The following is a 25,640-nucleotide window of genomic DNA, read 5'->3' on the forward strand; positions in this document are numbered from 1 at the left end:
TAACAAAAAACTGAAAGAAAGATATTTTATTTGTTCTTTTTAAGATGTGTAACTTTGCATATCAAAACAGGTAGTTTTTAATGAGAGAGATTACTGAAAATTCTTTACTTGTTGATAAGACTTCAACTCGTGCCTTTTCCAGCTACTTAAAACTTCACTTCCCTCCAACTCATTGTTTTCCTCAACTGTCATTAACCACACCTGTAAGTCAAACAGTTTTATTCGTGCATGGCAGTGTTGGCATCATGAAGCTTCTGTGTGGCCCCACCACTCACATAAGCCCAGTAAGACCAGAGAACACCTTACTGTTAGCACTGCTGTCTTAAAGTCAGCAGTCTTGAAAGATGCTTCATTCCTGTAACAAAATTTTGGCTTTTGTGAGAGCTGTTTTAAACAAGAATTCAAATATTGTACCAAATACAAACTACTGTTGGGAATGAAAGAAAAAAATTGTTGGATTCACTAGCAAAGGGATTGTGGAAGTAAAGATGTTTACCCTCACCTCCAACTCCCTTTAGGTCTCATTATAAGCTGAAGTTTTTCATACCAAATAGTAATTTTTCATTATTAACTAATTTAGCCTCTAAAAATCTAGATGCATACATGAGTAGACAGATGCAGAACAAGTATTTTACCTAGCTTCATTGAACTAACAAGTTCCATTAAATGCATTGATAACAATAATGGTGCTTTAAACTGCAATATTTGAAATAAATTGGAAGCAACTTGGATATTGACTGGAAAGCAGGCACAGGTCTACTACCAATCAAGGGCTGGAAACAAACTCTGTTGTCAACACCCAAAAACTACTTTTGGTATGAAAACCAAATAGATTTAGTGATGGAAGTACTGATTACATTTGACAGAAGTGCAACAGAATAAATCTTTATGCCCTAAACTCCAGAGCTGGATAAGATTTTTACAGCCTTTAAACTGTAAAAAGAACAAGACTTCAGGAATGTGCAAATGGCAGTATCAGAGACAATTTTCAAGCTTCCTGTATGCACATGCCATTTGCTTCCCACTTTGATGCTGGGGCATCGTAGGTATGGAGCAGGCCAGGAGGGAGCTGCCATCCTCTCCAACCATGCCCCTGAAGCACCAGAACCAGTACCTGTGAACAACCCTGCAGCCTGGATGTCATCTCTGCCCTCCAATCCTGTTTGCACTGGGTGCCTGAGGCTACAGCATGTTCCTGCTGCACACACAACAAAGGCGGTGGGTGCCAGAGGAAGATGCAGCAAAGCAACCACACGTTCCTCATACAGCAATCCTGCAAGGGAACTTTTAATAGAAATGAGCAACCTGCAGCCTACAATCTCATCAAAGAACTGGGAAGAGAGGTACAGGAGAAAGAAAGAGGCTGCTCCCCACTCCGTTAGGATCCTGGAGTGCAGCTTTGGCAAACAGCATGTTGTTACAAATTGAGACAGATGGAAATGTGCTTCCTTGTCAAAGCTGTTATTCCCCAAGAGCAAAGAAATTTTGTTGTCTTAAACGTGCTGTGAGTAACAGACAGAGAAAGATCCAGAAATAGAACAAAACTAATAATATAAAACTAGGTTTGGAAGATGAAATTAAAGCTGTCTTTTGCACAAAATGGCAAAAGGTTTTATCTGTTTTTCTTAACAGATAAAACCCCCTTTCCTTTTAGTTCCAACATGCACACAACAAGCATATGTTACAACAAGCACACGTTATCTTACTGAAGACTTAATTATTTCTAATTACGAATATTGGTCATACAGTATTATCAACAGGATAATTTCTGTGATTGAGTAATTTACCAATTCTGGTCTGTACAAAATATTGCATAATATAGGATCCCAAGTTTTTCAAGAACCTTTGAATTTAAACTACAGCACAACCAACTCATGAAAGGTTTTTAAAAATTTTAGATACTAACAATAATGTGAATTTAGCTTTGAAAAAAACACAGAATTTTCTGCATAAGAGTGATTCAAGGTAAATTTAATAATGAGCTACATCTTTTATTTTAAAGACCATTTCACAATAAAGCTCAAGACAAAAACCAACTTCCAATTTCACCAGCAGTATGCTTTTCTAATACCACTCATTTCTTCCCCTGAAAACAAACCCACTCTAGTACCATTCCTTTGTCTACTGAATCCTCACCAGAAAACAAATGTTAATAGCATCTTTTCCATTAAGGAAGAGGATGATAAGCAAACAGAAAGATGTTTTGCCCCGTAGGTGCCAAGATTACAAAATAACCCCAAAACTAACAACTCCATATTTTAAAAATGTCAATTTACTCTCCCCAAATTCTTTCAGTCTTCAATATCCATTAGGAAGAAAAAACAAAAAGAAGAAAAAATAATGCAATTAACATTAAAGTGTGATTATTCCATTTTTCCATTTGGTTCTTGCACAGAAAGCCAAACACATCCACTTCAGACAAGTTATAGCATCAGCAGCATCCATTATCTCACAGAAACCACATTCAAGTACAACTCGAAAAAGCAGTTTCAAAATGCTTCCATATGCATTAAAATAATTATTTTACTCTTTTAGGTTTTGTATTCTGAGTCTTTAGAAATGGTGATTTTTTTTTGAGGTTTGGTAGCCTCGTCCATCAGTTCCTTCAGCTGCCCAATCTGTTCATCACGGAAGTCATTAAGTTTTTCTTCTGTGAGCTGAATTCCATATACAGCCTTTTCTCTCAAGTTTTGTTTGTCCTCTTTAATTTGTTGCTGGATCAGTGCTGCATAGTTCTAATGAGAAAGAAATATAATGGTCACAAAACTGACAAAAGCAAGATTCAGGTCTACTTTTTAAATAGCATTATATTGTAACAGCATACTCTTACACAATCTCCTACAACAGGCTATTAATCAACAAAAAATGACTAAAAAAATTAACACTTTTTATAAGAAAGAAAACTTACTCAAGCATTTCTAATATCTACAGTCATTTTCTGTAGCTAGTTTAAAATGCATATATGTACAGATTAATTCCCTATCATATACTACTCTTGAAAACAAAACAAAATTTAATTATAGATCTAATATAAATATTAAAATAATCTTTCCTATATAGCAGGATATCAATAGGATACACTTCATAAACTGATACATCCAGAAAAGCATTATTCCAAATTTTCAGCTAAAAGAAACTTTGGCACTGCATACTGAATTGTTAATCCAATTACCAGCAAGGTAACTAACGCCACTACTTCAACTGTATGTCTAATAATTCCAGAGAAGTGGACAAGAAGAAAGAAAGATATTCATGAGCCTGTGATAAATTTCAAAATGACACCATTTACTAACATAAATACATTAGATTGTTAATGGACCATGTCAAGCCTCACTGAAGTCAGCAGGATCTTACCAGCCCTGTTGCAAAGCTTAAGTCATGGCTATTTAAAGAAAATGGACAACTAAAACAAACTGGGGCAAACAAAAGTAAATTTTTATTTGTACAGACTCTGAATCAAACTTATTCTTCAAGGTTCTTCCCAACATCACCTCTCCTGTTTTTAAATTAAACAGGCATTCAGAAACAGTGACACCACAGTTAATTCCCATGGTAAACCTACACCTCAGTGGTATTGCCTCATGGTAGAGCTGCTGCAGGGTTTAAAAGAAACTAAATAGGTTTTTTCCCGATGATTGAACAATCACATTGTAATGATAAGATAAAAAATTGTAATGGGTTAATCTTCAACTTTGCAATTTACAGCATTTCTTATCGAGACAGATAGACAAATGTGATCTCTGAAGCTACCCAGCAGACCAGTAACACACCGGCAGTTACACATCAACCATTCCACCTCATTCTACTTTATTCTATCTTCTCATTTCTGCACAAAACAATCCAGTCAGTAATGACTCTGGACTAGAGAAAAAAAAAAAAAAAAAAACCAAAAACACACCAACAAAAACTAACACATAATTCAGAAACAATACTGAAAGCAAGCAATGCAATACTCTTCACATCTTATCACCAACAAAAACTAACACACCCACATAAAAAAATACCAAAACAACAACCAAAAAACCCACTCAAACAAACAAACCAACCCCACATCACTTTCATTATACCAAACAACATTCACAGCACATAATTCAGAAACAATACTGAAAGCAAGCAATGCAATACTCTTCACATCTTATCAAGAGATGTCTGAACATACAAACCTCAAACCTCAAGAACCCCTCCATGCAGTGTCCCAGCAGTGCAGGTCCCACAGAGCGAGCAAAGCCCTCCCCACTGCTAATAACAACAACCTGGGAGCAGCATGCAGCCATTGCTGCAGGCATGAGCTCTGGTACCTAGAAATAACTCAAGTCCATTTAAGAAACAGTTACAAATTCACAAACTGTTCAGTGTTTTCCAAAAATATCAAATTAATTACTGGCAAACAGTCTGCAATTTTTTTTTTTGGTCTAACACCACAGTATCTCATCTCAAGCATTACAGAACCCAGATCTCAGAAGTGGTGGTCCTCAATAAAGCTGCAATTCCCACTCTCACAGGTGCTCTGCACCCAGACATATGGTCATGGACTGTACACGCCCTATTCCTTACACCTGGCGTTCTGCTTCACAGCACTCAGTGGGCTCCTGATCTGGACATCACTGCTGGCTCTTTTTCCCCACTAATTTTCTAGATGAAGGAATGTTTTGTACATGCCACAAAGCCTCAGTGGTTGCAGTTTCACATCGATCTGCAATGTGAACAGAAATTCAATACTGGACAGTGGAAACATACTGGGCTCTGGTTGGCTCCTGATAGAAAATGGAGCTTTCTCACCTCATTTTACCAAAAGTCAGTGATGCATCAAATAAAATATGTTTCAGCCTTTACAGAAATGCTGAAAATAAGATGAACTATGTGGCATATCTCATTTTTTCTGCCGGTGTTACCAGATAAGGAACAAACAAAGCCTGGAATATTTAACTGTTTAATACATTACTGTTTCCTCAGAAATTAATACTATTATTATGTGATCAGTGATTTGTGGAGAGGTACTGCATAATTTGATGGTACACAGTAATTTAAGATTCAGTTTCTATCTAGAAAATGTGCCATTTTCCTAACAGCACATGAACTTAATGTGCTGAACTCCGAAGTTTGTAACAGGTTTAAAAGCATAATGAAAAAAAAAGGGGTGGAGAAGCTAACATTTGCTCTTTCAATAATATAACTTTAATCATAAAATACAATGATCACAGTCACTGTCAGGTAATAAGGAGCCATACAGTCATATAAGGTCTAGTTTTCATTAGAACTTAATAAATTCAGAATTTAACTATTTTCCAGTGTCATCTTCCTTACCAGCAGAACTGAAACCACCTCAACTCTTGCTTAGCTTCCTCAAACAAGGAAAATGACTTCACTTCTGCCTTTCATTTTATGTTATATTTAACTGCATCTTCCAAATATAACAAAACTCCTTTGTTGTCAATCATGACACAAATCCTTAGCAGATTTTTCAAGGGCATCTTATTTTAATTATGGGTCACACCGTGCTCACAAAAACAGAGACAGAAGACAAAAAATGGGACAGAAGTATTCCTGCAGCCTCACAGAGCCAAGCTCAACATACAGAGGGATGGCAGAGGGACACAGGAACTCTTCCCTCTGGTGGTTTTCAGGTTGGTAAATTGTTTCTTTGGAAGGAGCTCTTACTACAATGATCCTCTGCCTGTACCAGCTCTAAACTTTCTGGGCTTTTACATGAAAAAAGCAAGCAAAACCCAAACCACTTGCTCAATGGCAACAGCCCTTCCGCCTTGTATGCAGCTGCCACCAGAAACAGAGGATCGGAATCAAGTTACAACCACCTCTCCTGACTATTTACCATCAGAAGATGGCTGATTTATTCTGTATTAATTATTATTACTAATTTGGTATTAATTATTATTATTTATTATTCCCAGCCTGCTGCCCATCCATATCACAGAGACCCTGCTCACCTTAAAGACGGCCCAAGGAACAGCCCAAGGTGCAGAGTGGCCATGTCACTGCACTGCCATCAGTGTGTGCAACCACAGAGACAGCCCAAACCCCTCTGTACCACCAGTGTGGGGCAGATCCCTCCCCGAAAGGTCTGATGCACTCCTCACACACAGGTCATGGTTCTGCCTCAGATCACATGCATGCTGAACCCAAGCATCAGGCCCTCTTAAAATCCTCTATAGGTAAATGCCTGAACCTCCAAATTATTTATCCAAAAACCCAGGTATTTAGGTATTTGCTATAATCAATAACCTTAGGGGCTTTTTGTTTCAATTCACTAACTGAAGCAAATACAGAGTTCCCCTCTGTTCCCTGACTCACAGACATTCATAGAATGCACAAATTCATAAAAAAGGCAAGGGGATGGGTGACATTTGAGGTTTAAAATACCACACACTACAGAAAGAGTGTCAGCCATCTTGTTTTCCAAGTTGAGAAAGGATTAAATAGAAAAATAAAAGCAAAAAACACACAACCAAAAGCCCTACTTCCCTGACTGCCAGATATACAGACTCCTACCAGATATAGTCCACATTTATCTCATATGCCAATACACACATTTATCTCATATGCTAATACAAAGTGCTGATAAACATTTATTATTTAATTATAAAATTAAATGAGCTAAGAGCCCATTTGTTCATTTTCACTGGAAAGCACAACAATCTAATTTTTATTTTCTCTGGCATCCTCCTAAACATGTACAATGCCGCATTTTAGACAACTGCTCCAAAAATCTCAGTAAGAGATGTCTGTTCACATTAACTACCTGTACAATTCACTTTCTAGTCAGATTTTCTCTTTAAAAAAGTTCTAAAATTTTTATCTCCTTTAAGCAGTTGAAGCATGAAGCTGAAGTATTCATCCATTCCAAAAAGGCTATCTCCACTTGCAGCCAAATTAATGACAGCACTGATAAAAAAATGTTACTGTGGCCAGATCAGAAAATGCTACTCTGAGATGTGTTAAAGAGGGCACAGTCAGGCAGTAGAAAAATGCTATCAGTTTATTTTAAATTTATTTTATTCAGGTTGACGTTAAAAAAAAAAAAAACAAGAGAGAGAGAGAGAGAGAAAAGGCAGCATGGCCTGACAGGCCACTGTCATCTCTCCCTGGAAGGTAATTTCAAATTGCAGCATTTCAAGTGTTTCTGCTGCTACTCAGAGCAAAATCAAACACATGCTGCGAAGGGTGGCAGCATGAAGAAACAGCTGTGAATGAACAGCACAGCAAGGAGCACCCTGCTCTTATTCTTGTGCAGAGATATGTTGAATTAATTATTTCATATTCATTCAGATAGAATTCTGCAAATTACTTACTATATTTTTTACTGTAAAACTGTTTTGATGTTAAACTGAGAATCAGAAAAAGATACAGTATTACAGATGTGATTTTTAAATGGGGGCTACACCCCATGAAAATCCAGAGTACCTTCTTCATATATTTTACCTGAAGCCAGAAGTATAGTTAGAAATGCAGTAACAAACTCAGGAAAATTCCACCACATTTAAGCTCAGTGAACATTTTCATGCACTCACATACGCATTAACCCACAACAAATATCTATATTACACAAGACTATTAAAAATAGCCCTAAACATTTTTAAAATTGCATAAAATACAATTACTGACAAATTAATTAACTGATGTGAATAAACACCTATGTAATGTTCCACATCCTCTAACAGGAGCAAAGTATTGTCAATTTCAAAATTTAAGTATCAAATCACTTTTGGTTTTGTAAAGGTTTTGGTTTTGTCACACCATTAACACATGAAAAAAGAAAAATCAATATACTACAAAGAGTTCTGAGTAAACCTTCCCTCTGCTTTTGAAAATACCTATCAAATGGTATTTGAATGATACCAATTACTGACATATGGCAGCATTAGAAGAGTTTCTTATGTGAATAATTAAAACAGTAATTGCTGGGAAAAGGTCAACAGAATGAAGAATCAAGATTTTCACTCTGAAGTACCTAGCACAGCAGAGAACCTATAGGGAATAAAGATGTCCAGCTCCTACTGCAAGTCTTGACAGAAAGTGAAAAAGCAACTTTTTCTTGTGGCATTTGAATCACCTCAGCATCCACCATTTGCGTAACAACACACCAAGCACATACAAGAAAGAAATAGCAACATGCTACTGTAATTCATGACAAGCTCCAAAACAAGCTGTGTAAAGTGAAGCTTGGACAAGCTATTTTGTATTTCAGTCCATTATTAGATGGAAAGACGTGCAGAGATCATTTCAAGCCAAGTCATGCACTTGCAATTGAACTGCCTACACCGAAATATCACATGCCTAAGTGAAGCTAGAGATGTGGCTTGTCTTTGTGCTGGGCACTGGAGACAGAAATTTCTGTCTTAAACATGCTGTGATGACTGGATAATTGTCCTCCAGAGATGTGCTTCCCACCACTGAGAAAGCTACTACAAATCTCTCTGTCTGTAGCTGGAAATGACTATCTAATCAACTTCCTTGCTTATGGTAAAAGGAAAATGTTCATTATTCATTATTTTGTTTCGTGCTTTTTTAATTACAAAAGGCAACAAAAATACCATTTCTCCTTGAATGACTCTGCAATCCTTCCCCTGAAGTTTGTTTTATCTTTTCCTAATGCTGCTGATATCAGACTTGGCAACATCCTGAAGTGAAACACATGAGAGGAAAAAACTGTACTTCCTCTTTATCTTTAGAACTAACTTTGAATTATGCATAATTTCATTTCTGGGGATGAAAGACTATGTCTTACAATGCACAGAGGTAAAACAGATTTCTCCAGGACAACATCTCTGTATCATAAAGAACAGGAACAAGAAAACATCAAAGTTGACTAAAAGTTAATCTGAAAGGAACAGCCATAAGAACTTTTAACAATATCAGGTTTTCCCAGGATATTCAAGAAGGATGCTAGTATGTGATTATCAATCAGTTTCAGGGAACTGATCACGTTTACACAATGATGCACATACTGTAACTATACAGAATTGTTACCATAAGAGGTTTGGTTGGGTTTGGGGTTTTTTTCAGTTGCTTGCTTGTTTGCAGTTTGGGAGCAAAGAATGAAAAAAGGTTCAGCTAAAATGGAGCCAGGGAATATAATTATGTAATACTTAGTAATCAGCATGAAGAATTATTATTTGATCAGGAAGGTATAAAATGGACTGCTTTTTCTGAACACAGTTAACTAATATTGTTAAACTCGAAGAAATGACATTTATTTAGAGGAATATGAAAAAAGCTCAAGGACTAAATCAGCTTTCTTTGTAGCTTAAATAACATGTTATTTTAATGTCCTTTTTTAATGTAAGATTTATGAGATCATAATCTGAGGTGGGAAGTTTATGGCCTGGCCATCAAGGTAAGCATATATAAATGCTATTGCATCCAAAATGGAACCCAGTACCATTTGTGGAAAAACAAGCTGTGATTATTTCTTTCTTTCTGAGTGCAGAATACTTATGCCACTATTGTACATCGGAAGCAAAATACAGGTCACAAAAAGCTTTTTGCATCATCTGGTACCAACCATAGTCTTTAAATCTTTAAGATTCTCTCTACTTAATTCAATAACCTTCATCTCAGGCCTTACAAAGAAAGCCTGATCTTATTCTAGGGAATAAGGAAGTTACAAAATTTGGAACACAGCTGAACATTTAAGCAAAAATAAAATGGTCAATTAAATTCTGGAAAAAAGAGATCAATCTGAAATGTGGGTGCATCACAAGAAGTGAAGCAGGAGGAAGAAATGGGAGGTAGGAGGAAAGAAGTGGTCATGCAACTGGGATCCAATGGTTAAACAAGACCTTGCCATGGTTCTCTATCCAGGGACAGGTTGTATCATTCAAAGTGTGAGTTTTACTGAAAAAAAAATTATTTTATGAGAGGTTTAAAAAAATTCTTCTCTGATGTACATATCTGAATTTTAAAGCCTTTTAAATTGGTATTGGAGGCAAAAATACTTGGAAGAGAAATATATTAAAACCTCCATTAGAAAACGTATTAAACTTAACAATTTAAGAACAAAACATGGACAATTATTCTCTCTGGACCTTCATCTGTAAAAATCAGGATGAAAATACACTGTTACTAATACCAAACTATCAGACTGCTGACAAATAAGGACAAATAAGCTACAGACCAGAAAAATTAAATTTCAAGAACATTATTTCCAATTTTCATACAAATCCTAAGAAAAACCCAATAATTTGAAAGATGACCATTTCTTGACTCAGTTTCTATTTTACTTTGACATTTTATGGCGTGCATAGCCAGGCAGCTCTCTGGCTAATAAAAAAGCAATGTTTTATCTGGCAAATATTATGCTATAATCTCACGGAATACCCAAGGATTTAACACATGCTGTTAATTTAAAACAAGGCAAGGGAAAGACTGGAAGTCACAGTATCAGTCACAGTATCACAGTATCACAGTATCAGTATAGGTTTTAGGGATTTCATTTCTAATGCATCAGTTACACTGTAATATTTCTATTTAAACATTAAGCTAGGAAATCTTGGCAAAGTGTTTCACTGCAGATAATTCCCAGACAAATATCAACACTAAGTACAGGCATTTTACCCAAAAAACCACTAAAGAGTGTTTTATCAACAAAAGCACACAACTATAATTAAAGCTCACAATGCAAACATCACTTACAGGCTTCTGTATCAATTCTTTAAAAAGAGGACAAGCATCTTAAATCTGCAGTTATTTCTTTCAGAAGTATTATTTATATATATTTTAAGGAAGATGATTTCACATCTAGATATTCACAAAAGGAAAATAAGGCCTGTTTCCAAGACAACCACATTAGTTGCCAGACTGCTAGATACTAAGAACATGCAAAAGATTATATATCCTAGATGATTACATTTCAAAGATTTCCCTGCACGTTCTTCTATTCAATTTATACCTAATGATGCATTTGAAGTATACATATATATCCAAAAGAAATTTGGTATTCTTATTTGTCCATTGTACACATTTCTACATGCTCATTAGAAATAAAACCTTAAATTAATACAGCAACAAAGAAAACCTCAAGTATAAACAAAAAATTAATCCACTAATAGGCATTTTGTATTGATTTCCATGGCACCACAAATAACCCTGCTGCTGAGGGTGCACTGAATTTTTTACTTTAATGGTCCTGTAGAAGAAATATGTGCTTGAATGAATTAACTAAAAAGTCATGGGCAATATTTTAAAAACATAAAAAAGGTCATTAGTGTAGAAGTCACATTCACCCCTCGGGACAAATAGACAGAAATGAACATAGTCCAGTTTTAAATGAACATAGTCAATGTTACCTGTTCCAACACAATACATGAAATACTAATTTAGCAAAGCAAATTTGGTGTCAGAAAGCACTGAATCAGAGGCTGATTTCTTTGGCCAGTATTACCATGGTCCCTCCAGTAACAGGGGACAGAGACAAGCCCTACCTCAGTGCCTGTAGAGGCATTTAAAACAGACAAACAAGGAGTCATGGAAATTTTATCTACCTGCTTTTTCAACAAGACACAAACATTCTGAGGTGTGCTCTTCCCAGAGCACTGCTGAGGAGACTGGCCATCAATAAAAGAAAGCCTACACACAGGCAGACTCATGATTTAAAAAATGAAAAAAATACGGCCAGTGGCAAACACAGGTGAATTCTTATAAGGGTGTTACTTATCTAAGTATAACATTTAGTCTAGAACTTCTGGAAGTTCTACTCTGTAAAAATAAATCAGTCTATTTAGCCACAATCATCTAGCTGCAATTCAGTCCTTCTCACTTTTAAACAGCAGCAATAGGACATCTCTATGAAAAGAAATGCAAATTGATGTAATTGACATCTTCCTTATAACAACAAACACACTGGTTTATATTTGTAAATTCACTCTATGGAAAGAAAGCTTGTACTGCAATTAACATCTACTTCACAGTACTTAATAAAAGGCAAAAAAGGTTAACTTATTACTCTCTGTGCTAGAGCCAGTGCAATTTCTTTAAGTTCTTGTTGCTGCAGCAAAATATGTTAAATGGCATTCAAGTCTTAGACCAGACAAATGCTTTGTACACACATACATCTGCATCTGTCAAATGATATTAATAACATACATTGTTTAGAAAGTCTTCCACATCCTCCAAGCAACAGAATAAATCACAGCATTTCCTTCATCTTTAGTTTTATTGCTCTCAAAATTACAACAAAAAGTTCCTTAATGTATGTAGCCAGAGAGTCCTCTGGTGCAACTGCAGACAAAGATGCTCAGAGAAACTAAAAGTCCTCATTCTAAACCTGGGCTTATTTTTTCAGCAGTTTCTTAAGGTAAAAAACCTCTAAAGCCTACAAATTTATGTATCTTACCAATGGTTTTTAACTTGCAGATTTTTATATAATTTCTTAATTACTTCAGAACTAGCCACAGAAGTTAACTGAAGAGAACAAATGTGTCGTCAGTACAGCCAAGAGCTGCTAAAAGGGAGCATGAATCTTCATTGGCTACATGAGAGCCCTCCAATCTGAGATACCAAAAACCTTCTGCAATCACCTGCAAGTCACTATCCGTTTATCCAACAGCTCTGGCATTTAAGAGGATTTTTAGTGTCTGTCACAATACAGCAAGTGATGGCCACACCATCAAAGACTGGAGGGATTAAGCAGAAAATGAAAAAGGAAAATTCAGTCATCTGCTAAACAACTTTTCAATTCAATAAAGTACTGTAGAGACAGCTAATCTGAAAGTACTTCTGAAAAAATATCCATCAAATATTCTGTACTGTTCTTGGGGAGATCAAATACATATCAAACTCAAGCCTCAACACGTTCTCCTGTAATCTCTATACAACAGATACTTCAAAAGCAACTCACCTATATCTTGTTCTATTTTTTTTTCCTGCTATTGCCAGAGGTTTTCCAGCTATTAAAGGGGGCTTGCTTTCAATTAGCAAATGACAGGGAAATCAGGATAGAGGAAAAATACAGGAATGGAAATCAAGTATGTCAAACATCTTATGTATGTACTTCAGTTTTAAGTGAACACTCAGTTAACAAAGCTCTAAGATTTCACAACAAAAATCCAGACTGCCTATATATTCCTAGAAATTCCCACCCACCTAGAACCTCTCCTTTTTTTCTGTGCAAAAACAGGCTGTCTGATCCCAAGCAAACAGGCATATGTTGAACTGGCATGGAAGTTAATTTACCTCAATACTTTAAAAAGCATGTGAAAATACCAGAGCCATGAAAATATCAGGGAAACCTTTCAGAAATAGGGATGCACCACATGAAGATCAGGCGAGCTCAGTTCTGTGCTCTGGCACCCTTGCAGGTGCTTCTACAGCCAAGTGCCACAGTCTTCACTTAGAGGTAAAAAAAGCATTAATATTTGGAGCAGAAGCAGCCTGCCTGTGGCAAAGATAGCACAAATGGGAAATGTCACATACTAGTTGTACTTGTAGTCCAAAACTCCCATGATAAACTACCCCTTCTCTAAGTGGTACTATTTAATCATTTTGGTATGGTGCACCCACATGTGCTCAGCTGCTCTCTCCACACTAACACAATGATAACTTCAATCATTAGCATCAATGCCAAACCACTGTACTGTTTGCTTACACTGGATTAAGAGCTGAGTTCTTTTCCTACTGATGATCAGGAAGGGTTTTAAATTAGAAAAATAAGTTTAGAAAAATCTCTGCCTGCCATCCACTGATGATGCAATAAATATGGTTCCCACTAGTCAGAGAATACCAAAGGTATTCAAGAGGTTTCATTTGCGTTTCAGGACTTTTCAACACTAAGGAATTATCTCAGCTTATATTTACATGGCTTTAAAATTACTCTGGACATATTTAAAATGATGCAATGCTATGTGAACAATAAGAACTTGAATTATTTTTGAATTGTTTATATTTCTTAATGGATTTTACTTGCTAGCCAATACAAATATGGAAAAGAAAGTCTTGTGTACATCTGCCCAAAAGCAGAGCAGAACCTCATGGATCACACTGAAGGGCACTTCATGGGGTCTTTGTGAGCAGGGATTTATTTCAGTCTTAAAGGGGTGGGTAAGTATTATTAGCATGATTTGCTGTCCTGCAGAATGTTTCATGTACCTCTGAAAAAAAGTAATTTGTGAAGGCACCGGTTGAGAGGGGAGCCTAGAGCAGTTGCACTACATCTGTTTAGTGGTGTAGGGGAAAGCTCTCCCCCTCACCTGTGCCATGAGACAGCAGGGGAGCACAGCACACATTTGCTGCAGGTCACAGCATGGAGCAGTGACCACGCATAGAAAGGCATCAGATTGCAAGGACTCCTCTGCCATCCCAGCACTTGCATCACTGCTATCACAGAAGACACAGGTTAACCAGAATAAACACTTCTTCCAAAAGCCACTTGTGGGCTGCTTGGGAAATGTCCCTATGGGCTAGACAGTGCAAGCTCCCCATGGACCTCTGACCCTGTACAGGCAGGAGCACTACTGCAAAGTCAGCCTGAAGTGTACCTGCTGCTATAGTGAAGGACTAGCCTGCCTAGTGACCGCTGCCCTAGAAAACTGGAACAAAATGTAACATCTCTGTGTCAAGGCATAACGCTTTAACATGAATTTTTAATGCCTCAATGGGCAAAAACACTGAAACAATACAGCACTGGGGAAAAGCGATGGGATCATTTGTATCATATTTATGAGAAAAATAAAGCGGATTTCCTCATCTGCACTGAACTCTTTGCTATATACATTACAGCAGTGAATTTACAAATAACAACTTTGCAAAACATCTTCCTTTACAGAACCCTCTCGCTAATGCTTTATTTCATCAGGTAGGTAGAGAATTTCCCTGGGAAAGTTCTGCTACAGCTGCTGTCAAAATTATCATACCTATTTCAAATGTTTTTCAGAATTTATCTTCCCTCAACAATGCTCCTACAAGCTACCTAACCACAAATGAAAACAAAATAGTTCAATTACTCAGAAAAAAGGAAACCTTTGGCAGGTAACTTGGTAAGTACTCAGTGATAGGGACATCACTGTACCAAAAGCTTAAATCAACAAATGGGATATGCTAAATAGTTATACAAAAAGGGAGAGAGAGAATTTAATCTCCCTATAGAGACAAGGAATCATGAGAATTTAATCTCACACAATGGAATTGAACATCTGAAAGTGAAGAAAAAAATACAAAGCCAAATAAAACAAATTCAAAGTGTATTTCACATTCACAATTAAATCCACTGCACACTGCTGCATGCTTTCTGCTAAACTACTAAATAAATTCAAATGAAACAGTTAGATATCAATCTAATGCCATGAAAGACTGGAACTACGTCTTTTAGACACCATTGCATTAATTAAAAAAAAAAAAAAAAAAAAAAACTAAAACCTTTATTTTTGTCTTTTAGACACCATTGCATTAATTTTCAAAAAAAAAAAAAAACACACAAACTCATACACTTGATTTATTCTTATACTTGTTACCATGCATTATAAGTATGCATTTGTGCAAATAAGTACACAAACAATCCATCAAAAACAATACAATAAAAATTAATAATGATGTAGACAGCATTCACAGCAGTATAACACAGGCTTCCAAGCTCTTGCTAATTACCATGAAAGTTGTTCCATCACAGTTACATTCCACGCTATATAGCACATTAATCCTCATTTCAATGACATATGCAATCTATATGGTTGACTTGTGTCTCTGTATAAAAACAGATAAACTAAACTAAAGCATATGAAACATATTGTGGAAGCACAAACAGACTGCTAACATCACACCTACACAGTTACATTTCAATATAAACTTAACTAATTATTAGGCAAAACCCAACACAGTATGATTTAAAATGCTTCAGATTCTATTACTCTGGGACTGAAACCAAGCAATTAAAAGTGCCACAAAGGATACAAATGTGTGTCAGTGACCATGGACCTTCAGAGTGCTGAGTCAGCACCTGTACTTCAGTACCATTCAGCTGTGAATACAACTTAGGTTACAACTGACTTTTAGAATTGTAGTTAGTTTTGCTTGAACCTAAGAAATTTTGGGAGCCTTCTCAGGTAACATTTGATAATTAATACTTTCAGTCAAATCTTTTCTGCACATCCTCTACCAGCACAATCCAAAAGGACTTGTGTAAAGGAGTGGATGAGGTCACAACAAACCCGATCTAAAATGGCCTTTCCAGTAAAGGTCTTCCAGCCTACCTCTGCTTTATCACTCCATTCATTAAAAACCCAAGATTAGTCCAAGCTGTATTTTAATGACTACTCCCAAGATAAAAATATTTAAATTACAAATCTCAGGTTATTGTTAAGATCTGACATTATGTTTTGAGGACTATCAGATTTCAGATTTTTTTCAAATGTTTCAGTACTGAAGATATCATACTACATCAAACAGTTCTCTTCTTCCCCCAAGGCAACTGTTTCAAAATAACTAAATCAACCAGGAAGTTCACTAAGACAGTCAAGTTCACACACTTAAAAAATCAGTGATATAATATGACATTATTCAATAATCAGCTGATTTATTCAAACTCTTTTAGTATACAAGCTTTTACTAACACACACAAAAGCTAGTTTCCATTCTATTCTTTCATAACCAACATAAAACTTTATTAGCAGCTATCTTTCAGAAAAGAAACAGACTGTATTTATAATTTTCCTCACTATACCGAAGTCATTGAAGCTTTACTTGTACAATATGCAAGTGAAAAGAAGAACAAAACCTCCTTTCTACTGGAAACACAATACACACGATGCAACAGCACTCAAAAAAAATCTCATCAAAATCTACAAGCAGTACATCTTAACAGTTCACCAAATGAGGCTCAGTGGCAACAAAGCATAATTAGAAATCCTCTAATACACAAATTGGCATCACCCAAGTTTTATTTTCTGCCTACTTGCCCTTGAGGTATTGTGTAAGATGATAGTAGCTCTAGTTTTTCCAGAGAACTCGGGAGCTCCTCTATACCCATCACCACCCAAACAAGTTAACAGCTTGTCAACTGGCTCATGCAGCTTGTTCTTCATGCAGCTTTTCCTTCAACACCCTCTCAGAGGCACCACACCAAACAATCTTCCCAAACTCAGTCTCATCTCTGTGGCCCATGAGAGTGTAAACCTGGCCCATGACATTTCAGAAGCAGGCCAGTAAAAGGGAATGATGAAAAAGTGAAAGTGTGTGCTTACTTGTCTTACAAACACAAAACACAACCATGAACAGCAGCTGGACTATGTTCTCCAGAGGCCTCTGAAGTAGCAGTGAACACTCTCTTTGAATTGAATCAAAAATGAAATTTTCTAAGATGCTAGTATTCAAATAATAGAATGGTACTGAATATTACAGGTCTAGGATGCAGAATAATGAGACACACATCTGGCAAACCCTCCTGGTTAGAAAGACAGCAAAGGTGGGTTTTTCACTTTCTTTTCCTTCCAGGAACATACTTTCCACTAGAGCTGAACATTCACAAGTGCTACTGTGCCGACACAGTGCCCAGCTCTGACATGCAATTTCATTATGGCCTAGGGAGTCTCCTCTTGTTTCACCAGACCAGCAGCAGAACAGCACTCGAGAGCTCAGAGCTTGTTTCTTAGACAGCTCAATCTCCACACAGATTTCAGATATGACAACTCTTGATTTGGAGAAAGGTAGATAAACCCAACAGCTGTTGAGAATCTGCTAATGTGTGACAGAGAGAATTCAGAACAAAAGCAGCACTTGCACTTGACAGCAGAGGAGACAGCGCTCTGTCTGCAATAACAACTTATTGCAGTGCCAGGGAATACTTTGAGAAGGTACCAGAACTTAACCACCCACCCTGGGAGCTTGATGCCACAGTCCCTGGCACAGGTTTTGATCAAGGATAACCATCTTTATGCAAAACAACTCCCAAGTTCAGCCAGTGAGCTGGCACAGATTGCAACCAGCAGGCAGTTTGGACACAGCCACCCTGCTCTGGAGCACAGGAGTTTAACAGCATGGAAATGGGCTGTTCCACTGCCAGCTGCAAAGCAGCCCAAGCACATCAGCTCAGCAGTACAGACCCACCTTTAGCTCGACAATGCTGTGGCCAAACACTCCCCAGAAAACACTGCAAGAGGTGTTATCTCTATTCCCAAGCAGTATTTCATACTGCTTATTCATACTGCTTATTTCATACCGCTTGGTTTTGTCTTGTCCTTTGTGCTATGCAGTTTTTGTATTGGGATAACTTCTTCCAAAACCCCATTACTGAGAAGGCTCCAAAGGCTCTGAATGGCAAAGTACAACATTCGGAACGCTTCAAGCAGAATTAATACAAAGGTTTGCTTGCATGCAAACATGTTCCAGTTCTCTCACTGCAAAATTCCAACTCTTTCTCTTAACCAAACACTCTGATACATGAATGGCTTTACCTTCATACTTCAGTAAAAGAGCTGGAAAGGAACTTCAACTTCACCCACAGCTACTGTCTACTGAGGGACTATCCAGCACACTTCCCGTTTCAGAAGAACCCACTGAAATCACCCTGTGATTTCAACATGCTTTGCATCAAGTCAAAGCCATTAAACACTCAATGAAGCAGATGGTGCCAAACCCCTGAAATACACCATGCATGTATACTGCAGAGCTGCAGATCTATGAATACAGAAAAAAAGAAATCCAAAAGGCTGTAAATAGTTAACATCTAGAAAATTAAGTCTGTGAAACACTTAAGTTTCTTAACACTGGATAATTGACAGTAATCAATGCTCCAGAAAACATCCTTAGGAGAAGCAAGTTTGTTCTAACATCAAATGAAGTCAGAAACACTTTTTCCTAAAAGTGATGGGAATAAAACAAAATGCAGAACACACAATTTCCAAGGAAGAGCTGATGAAACCCAAACTACAGAACACAAAGGAGAACTTTCCCAACAAACATGGGAATGCAATAAAACTGGCACTGATGGCTTTTTTCACAGATTTTTCTCCAGGGCTCAAATGGCATCCCCAGATCTTCACAGGTTTCCCATCAACCACAAGAAAGAAATCTGCATAATTTTTGAAGTTGAGGAGGCATAATATATGTGTGTGTGTGTGTGTGTGTGTATATATATATACACACACACACATATATGTTTAACATATTCTCTCTCACCAGGAATATAAAACAAAACCCTTTAGAACAAAAGAAAACAGACACAGGTGGTTCTGTGTGAAAGGTCAAAAACTTGTTAGCTACATCAGGAGTATTTCCATTACTGGCAGACAGATGGAAGGAGTCAAGGCTGGAAAGGTGACACCCATCATCTCAATCCAGGGTCTGGTGGTCCAACCATATTTACCAATTATCAGAATAGTCTTCTACTGCTCTACAGAGGCCAAGACAGGCCTTGCCTACATCCAAAACACCAGCAGCTAAAAACACCAGCTGCTGAAGTTTAGAGATAGCAGTACGTCATTATTCATGTCCCAGGACACATAATCACAGGACAATGTCTTTCCAAAATTTGGAAATTACAAACAGAATATTCTTACCAGGATTTCCTTGTCTATTTTCACTTCTCAGTTCCTTATTACACTTACAACTGGGCCATCTGTTTTTCCATATGCTTAAAGGTTTTACAAGGACTTGGCCTATTGCAAGCCACTGAGACTTCAGCTTCTGTGTCTTTCTTGTTACATATTTTCAGCAATTCCAACACAGACACCTTTACACCTTCTGTAGTGAAGCTCCCTGAGCCCTAAAGGATTTCTGGGTCATCCTCTGTTCAACTAAAATACTTTGAAGAGCAAAGGCATCTTACCTCACACACTACCATTTTTGCAGCCTTGGGGTTTAATGCATCAGCAGGAAACAAACCTTTAAACAGTTCCATTGTAAAATATAAATATTTAATTGTTTATAGCATATTTATAGCAATATAAATATTTAATTGTTTTATATCTAAAAGCAAAGGTCTACCACAATTATTTTCTCCTATTTGGTGAAGTCTGGGAAACACTCTGCTGCTGAGGAGTGGCATCTGCTGGTAGACAAGGACTCCACAAAAATCAGATTCACCAGTAAAACAAATAATAATTTTTTTTTTTTAAAGACAAATCAGAGTTCACATTATTTACAAAGTAACTCTCACTTCTTTCTTGATCAACAGGATGATGATGTTTTTCTCAACAGTGTAAATCCTTTCAGTTACACTGATGGTACTGAACTGCCCATGAACCAGAACAACATTGCTAGTGCTACCAATGAAATTTCTTTTCACTTCTCAATCAGCAGCTGAACTGAAGAACAAAAGACATATTTGTTATTTAATTAAAACCCTTCATATCATGGATCTCTTAAATAAATTCTTAAAATGACTCACTGTAATAATGGATGTTAAATAGCTCACCAGGGTACTTCACTGTGAACAATAAACTGAATTTAAAAGGCCCACAAAACAAGAGAATATAATGATTTGCTGAACACCTTAAAATTAATTCTAAGCATAAAATCAAGTTTAAACTACTTCAAATAAAGTACATAGACAGAACAAGTAACTGAACATGAACCAAAATATCCTTAATTTTAGAGCAGCCTGTTTGTACCACTTCCACTGTTTGTACACCTTCCACGAGGTTTTATTATTGGAACTGTGGCAATCTGTAACTTTTTGGCTTAAAATATCATGGTGGATGACTGACATATGCCATATCCATTTTGAAATGGGCAGAAAAAAGAGAAAGAGATTCAGTTTAAATGCTTCACTGGCATCCAGGAATAAAGCAGGAATAAGCAATATTTTATACTATATTTTCATTTTTAAAAAAAAACTTCCTACTCTAAACAGTACTATGCAATACCAACATACTTTGAACCAGTATCTAAAATGTGACATTACTAACAATAAAACTTTTTACTTGGTGGAAAAAACATTTCCATTTGGCCTATTACAGTACACTTCCAAAAATACAATAGTTTTAAAATTCAATAGATCCATTATAAAAAAAAATTAAAAGAGTTTTGTATCTACATATTGAGGCTCCATCTGCTCTTGGGTTACTCTCCTGGGGACTACCACGGCTGATCTGGATTTTATAATCAAAGAATATGCCAAGTTGGAAGGGACCCACAAGGATCAGTCCAACTCCTGGCCCTGCTCAGCACCATCCACAAGAGTCACACCCCGTGCCCAAGAGTGCTGTTTACAAATGCAAATCCAAACCAGAAAGCATATCATGACAATATTATGACTAAACCAGGTGGAAAGCCCAGTAAAGTTTTCTAATTGAAAACCCTTCTGGGAATTTGCAGCAGTCAGTTAACAATTCTCAATATATATTTCAATAAATAATTTAACAATAACTGAATCTAGGAATTCTAGTTTGTATTAGAAAATTCAGCAGCCTCTTTTTTCCAGCATAGGAACAAGGCTTCTCTAGCTAAGTATTTGCTGCCATCATGTGTGCACTTTAAAAACTGCAAACTTATGAACAACACTTTTGATTCATCAGGTCAAAAATCAGCCATGAGAGTACACATAAGGGCATTACAGACTTCAGTCAGAAGGTGATGAAGTCTCAAGGATTGTTAATGTAATATAAATTCTTACCTCAATACAGACTGCCTATTAGAATCCAAATTCTACTACAAAGACCACATGCTTTCACTATGCAATCATAAGAAGCAAGAAACTGGTTATAAATAAATGGTATTTGATGGCCACAAAAACAAATAAACCAGTTTCTCTGGCTTATTCCATGCAAATATCAATACTTTCAACACCACCCAACACCTCCAGCCATGATATCTCCAAAGAAGCAACAGTGATGGGGACATAAACCCTTCCACCACGTTTCTTCTGGTTCAGGAAGAAAAAAAAAAAAAAAAGAACAGAAAAAAAATAATGTTTCAGTGACCTAATGTTCATTTCCTCTAAATTACTGAATAGAATAGTTCAGCAAGAAGGAAAAAATACAATAAAGTTGTATAAAAATAGTTTAATAAGTCAAGTTTACACCATTCAATAATTCCCACGGAGAAAGAGAAGATGCATCATTGTGTCTCGTGTTAGCCAGCCTTGAAACATGGGTGCAAGATCAATTTAGAAGGAATTTCACAGATTTACCTAGTTACTGCAGTAAGGAAAAAAGTGCATCTCTCTTTCATCTTAGACTGCTCTGTCTCTCACTAATATCCCTGAAACAATAAAAAACAGGACATTAACAGGACTCGACCCCCCCCCACATTTCAATAAGCCTCAAATCCAACACAAAGTGACTGTGCTTCTAGGAGGGATTCTAATTGTTCATTAGAAATACCTAATTACTATACATTACTTCTGGAAATGACCTTCAAAAGCTAGAAGTTCAAACATTTTATCAGATACTATGTTTAAATATATTTTCTAAATTATATCCTTCAAAAATATAGTTCGAAATTAGCAGCTTTGAGACACAGAAACAAAATATATTTCAACAGGAATTTTCTGCTCGATGGATTCCCAGGAGTGAGCTGCACAAAAAGCAGGATATCTCTAAGAAGATGTATGGCTGTACATACATCCAGTCAGCTTCAGCCTCAAAACAGACAAAGCTCTCAGCATTACAAAAGACAGCTAAAGCAACATGAATGGTGATAAAGATGCCACTAAATACAAGATTATGAGGTCAAAATCTGAGGTTCAACTTCTTGCAAAAAACAATATGCAATTAAATTACTTTAATATCAGTGAACTGTGTAAAAAACCCTTTCATTCTTCAATGGGTACACATCAGTATGTCCTAAGTATAGCTCTATATATAAAAAATCTGGGGCTTTAAAATCCTCCAATATCCATAACGCTATTTGTGCAACCTCACATTACACTGAAAGAAGAAAAAAAAAAAGTTTCTAAACAATTATTCTAATGTGCTCCAGATACCATTTTACCTTGCAGAAAATATCAATTTTCTGTCTACACAGGACAGAAAGGCATATCTATACAGTATATGCAATTACAGCACTCATAATATTATTGCAGTAATTACAAAATATGGTACTTGACAGCACTTGTAGAAAGTTGGCAGTGTTTACAGTGTTGATAGTGGAAATGCACTGACAAGGCGGTAAAAAAACCTACCATGCTTACAAAACACTACACGCTGACAATATTCACACAAGTACCAAACAAATGCTAGAAGGAAGGTGCCAATAAAATACAAACAAGCAGAAATCCTCAAAACTCTGCAACTGCAATTCATACTCTGTTTGTTTGTTTGTTTGACCCATGTGGTATTTAAGACACTACATTGTCTTAAAACGCAACAAAGTTCAGACCTCAATACCTCGTGCTGCAGAGCAGAATGAGTTAAAGGACATGAACAACACCCCTGAATTGGTGAAGATTGTACAGCAAGAGCTGCGAGAAAAAGCTGGGAAAAAGAACTGCAGAAATTGAGAAAGATACATGAAGAAGGAACTGCAGAAACCATGTCCCCTTCTCAAAGAACAGAACAGCCTGCTGTGCAAAAGAAAACATATACATTATGGCCTGTACTAAATCACACGTAGACAGAACAATTGGAAATTGTTTTGTTATGCAGAAGCTAAAATAATGTAACTATCTGTGCCTTTTGTCAATAAACATCTTTGCAGCATCATACTGCTTGATCCATCTTTCAATAACTGTTAACCTTCATCTCAAAACCTAATCTGGTAGGCTTTCTAAATTCTACTGCAGAATACTTTAAATACTAAAAATAGGGGTAAAACACTGGGACAAAAGAATCAGAATACCCATCTGTTCCTGTTTCCTTTTTCTTCTGTTTTGTTTACATATAAGAGAAAGCAAGAAATCTAACAACACTCATACTTGCACACATACAACTTGAAGAAAACCTTTTAAGAAACCTATTTGCTTTCAGTAACCTGTGTTAAGTTAAACTTTTTTAAATGGCTGTCATGGAATAATGAAAAAGAGGAATCAGCCTAATTCACAGCAAATAAGAGTATTTGGATATCTCAATGCACAAAATAACAGACTGCTGGTCATTGCAGCTCTGCCTTTAAAAAAATCTGGAGGTCCTGAGAATTATGTGCTACTACATATATAATTTATACATAATAAAGGCTTTTGATTCCCTAAGTTTCACACATATACACAAGTACAATAGTATGCCAGGAACATGGCTATGCACATGCTGTCTCACATGGCTTGGACAGAATTTTATACCACCACTAGATGGAAACCTGAATTACCTTTTAAACTGACAATTCTGTAAATTCTCCATTACTGGTTCTGCTTCTACTGTGTCTGGCTCTTTTCTTATTTAGAGACCCGTTCTTACACTGCCTGTCACTAGCCTGTACTCATTAGGAAGGTGCAGGTTTCTGCTCATGGAGCAGACATTCACAAAACTTCTACAGCATCTTCAACCCTGAGACATATGGCCTCTCAGTGCTATTCAATGTAAGGAATAAACTGCTAAAACTCATTAGAGATGCATCCCTCTTCTACAGCAATTTAAACTTCTCAATCTAAGCTGGAACTAATAAAATTGCTATGCTCTGCCAAGAAACTTCAGATCAGGGATTCAATTCACGCCACATTTTAAATATCCAAGGCATGCTACGAAACTATCTGAAATTTATAAACCTATTTGCACATCATGTATTTATACTTGCATTAAACCTGAGGTGACTGGCACAAGCAAGTATTGGATGTCACCCCTATGACTTGAATATGATTTCCTGCTGTGTCAAAACAGATGTAAATAAAAACTTCAACTAGCACATAAGCAGTTAGAAAAACAGCCCTCTGACTAGCTACATGCAATCATAGATATGATAGCACACAGATAATTGGCATAGTAACATGACAGAAGCATTGAGAATACTGATGCTACAATTTATAAAATTTTTAATTTAGAAAATACACTAAAGGTCTAAAACCAGCATGTACACAAGGAAAAAAAATCCACAAAAAAACAACCAACCCAATAAGAAATCACTGGCCTCAGCAGCAGCCAGGTGAACCTGAAAGACAATGATGCTGCTTTCCAGGTGAGAAGTAACAAACTCCCCTTCCTGCAACAGATGTGCATCATGCACAAGGCAGTGGGTATCCACCTGGCTACCCCAAGTCTAACCACTTCAGAAAGCTCCCAGACTGCCTGGATTCTCTATGGAAGACAAGCAGACACCAGCTCCTGCTTCTAAACCCAAATCTGAAAGAGCACTGAAAGGGTAAAACTGATGGCATAATATGAAAAAAGACGTTATTTGCATGAAATTTCACAACAGGGATTCACAACAAAAGGTCAACCTTTGCAATTGCACTTAAACACTAATTCAGGACACTCACCAAATCATGGGTGCACCCAAGCAAAATTTCATCAGAGGTAGATTTCAAATCCTACAGCTAAGCAGGCCACCAGGAATGCCAGGTCAGAGCAGCAGCCTGATTTCATGTTGCCATTCATGCCCAAATCCCACATGCTCTTCAGTTTATCAGCCACAACTCCCTGGCTCTCAGAAAAGTGCAAAATTCCTTCCTACCTTTTGAGAAATACAAAAGAAAATAGAGGAAATTGACTCCAATTTAGTTCTTACAGATTAATAACTAGTGAACACCCTAAGTGGGGGATAAAAACATAGGACTCAGTAGGAATTTACTCTTAATAAGAAGGTTTTCATCCAGATAGCCATAAAAATCA

The 25,640-nt window shown here is 36.8% G+C and overlaps 1 protein-coding gene across 1 annotated transcript in view; it reads right to left on the reverse strand.

The window, feature by feature from the left end:
- Positions 1-1,941: 1,941 nt before the first annotated feature.
- The window catches only part of SDHAF3 (succinate dehydrogenase complex assembly factor 3), a 29,170-nt gene continuing 5,471 nt past the window's right edge, over positions 1,942-25,640 (reverse strand). The window contains exon 2 of the mRNA XM_039711865.1: positions 1,942-2,735. Within this exon, the coding sequence (XP_039567799.1) occupies positions 2,532-2,735 (204 nt within the window). The 3' untranslated portion in view covers positions 1,942-2,531. The remainder of the gene's footprint in view (positions 2,736-25,640) is intronic.

This window comes from Passer montanus, unplaced genomic scaffold (assembly GCF_014805655.1).
Source record: "Passer montanus isolate IOZ18808 unplaced genomic scaffold, ASM1480565v1 scaffold10, whole genome shotgun sequence".
In the NCBI taxonomy this organism is placed as follows: domain Eukaryota; kingdom Metazoa; phylum Chordata; class Aves; order Passeriformes; family Passeridae; genus Passer; species Passer montanus.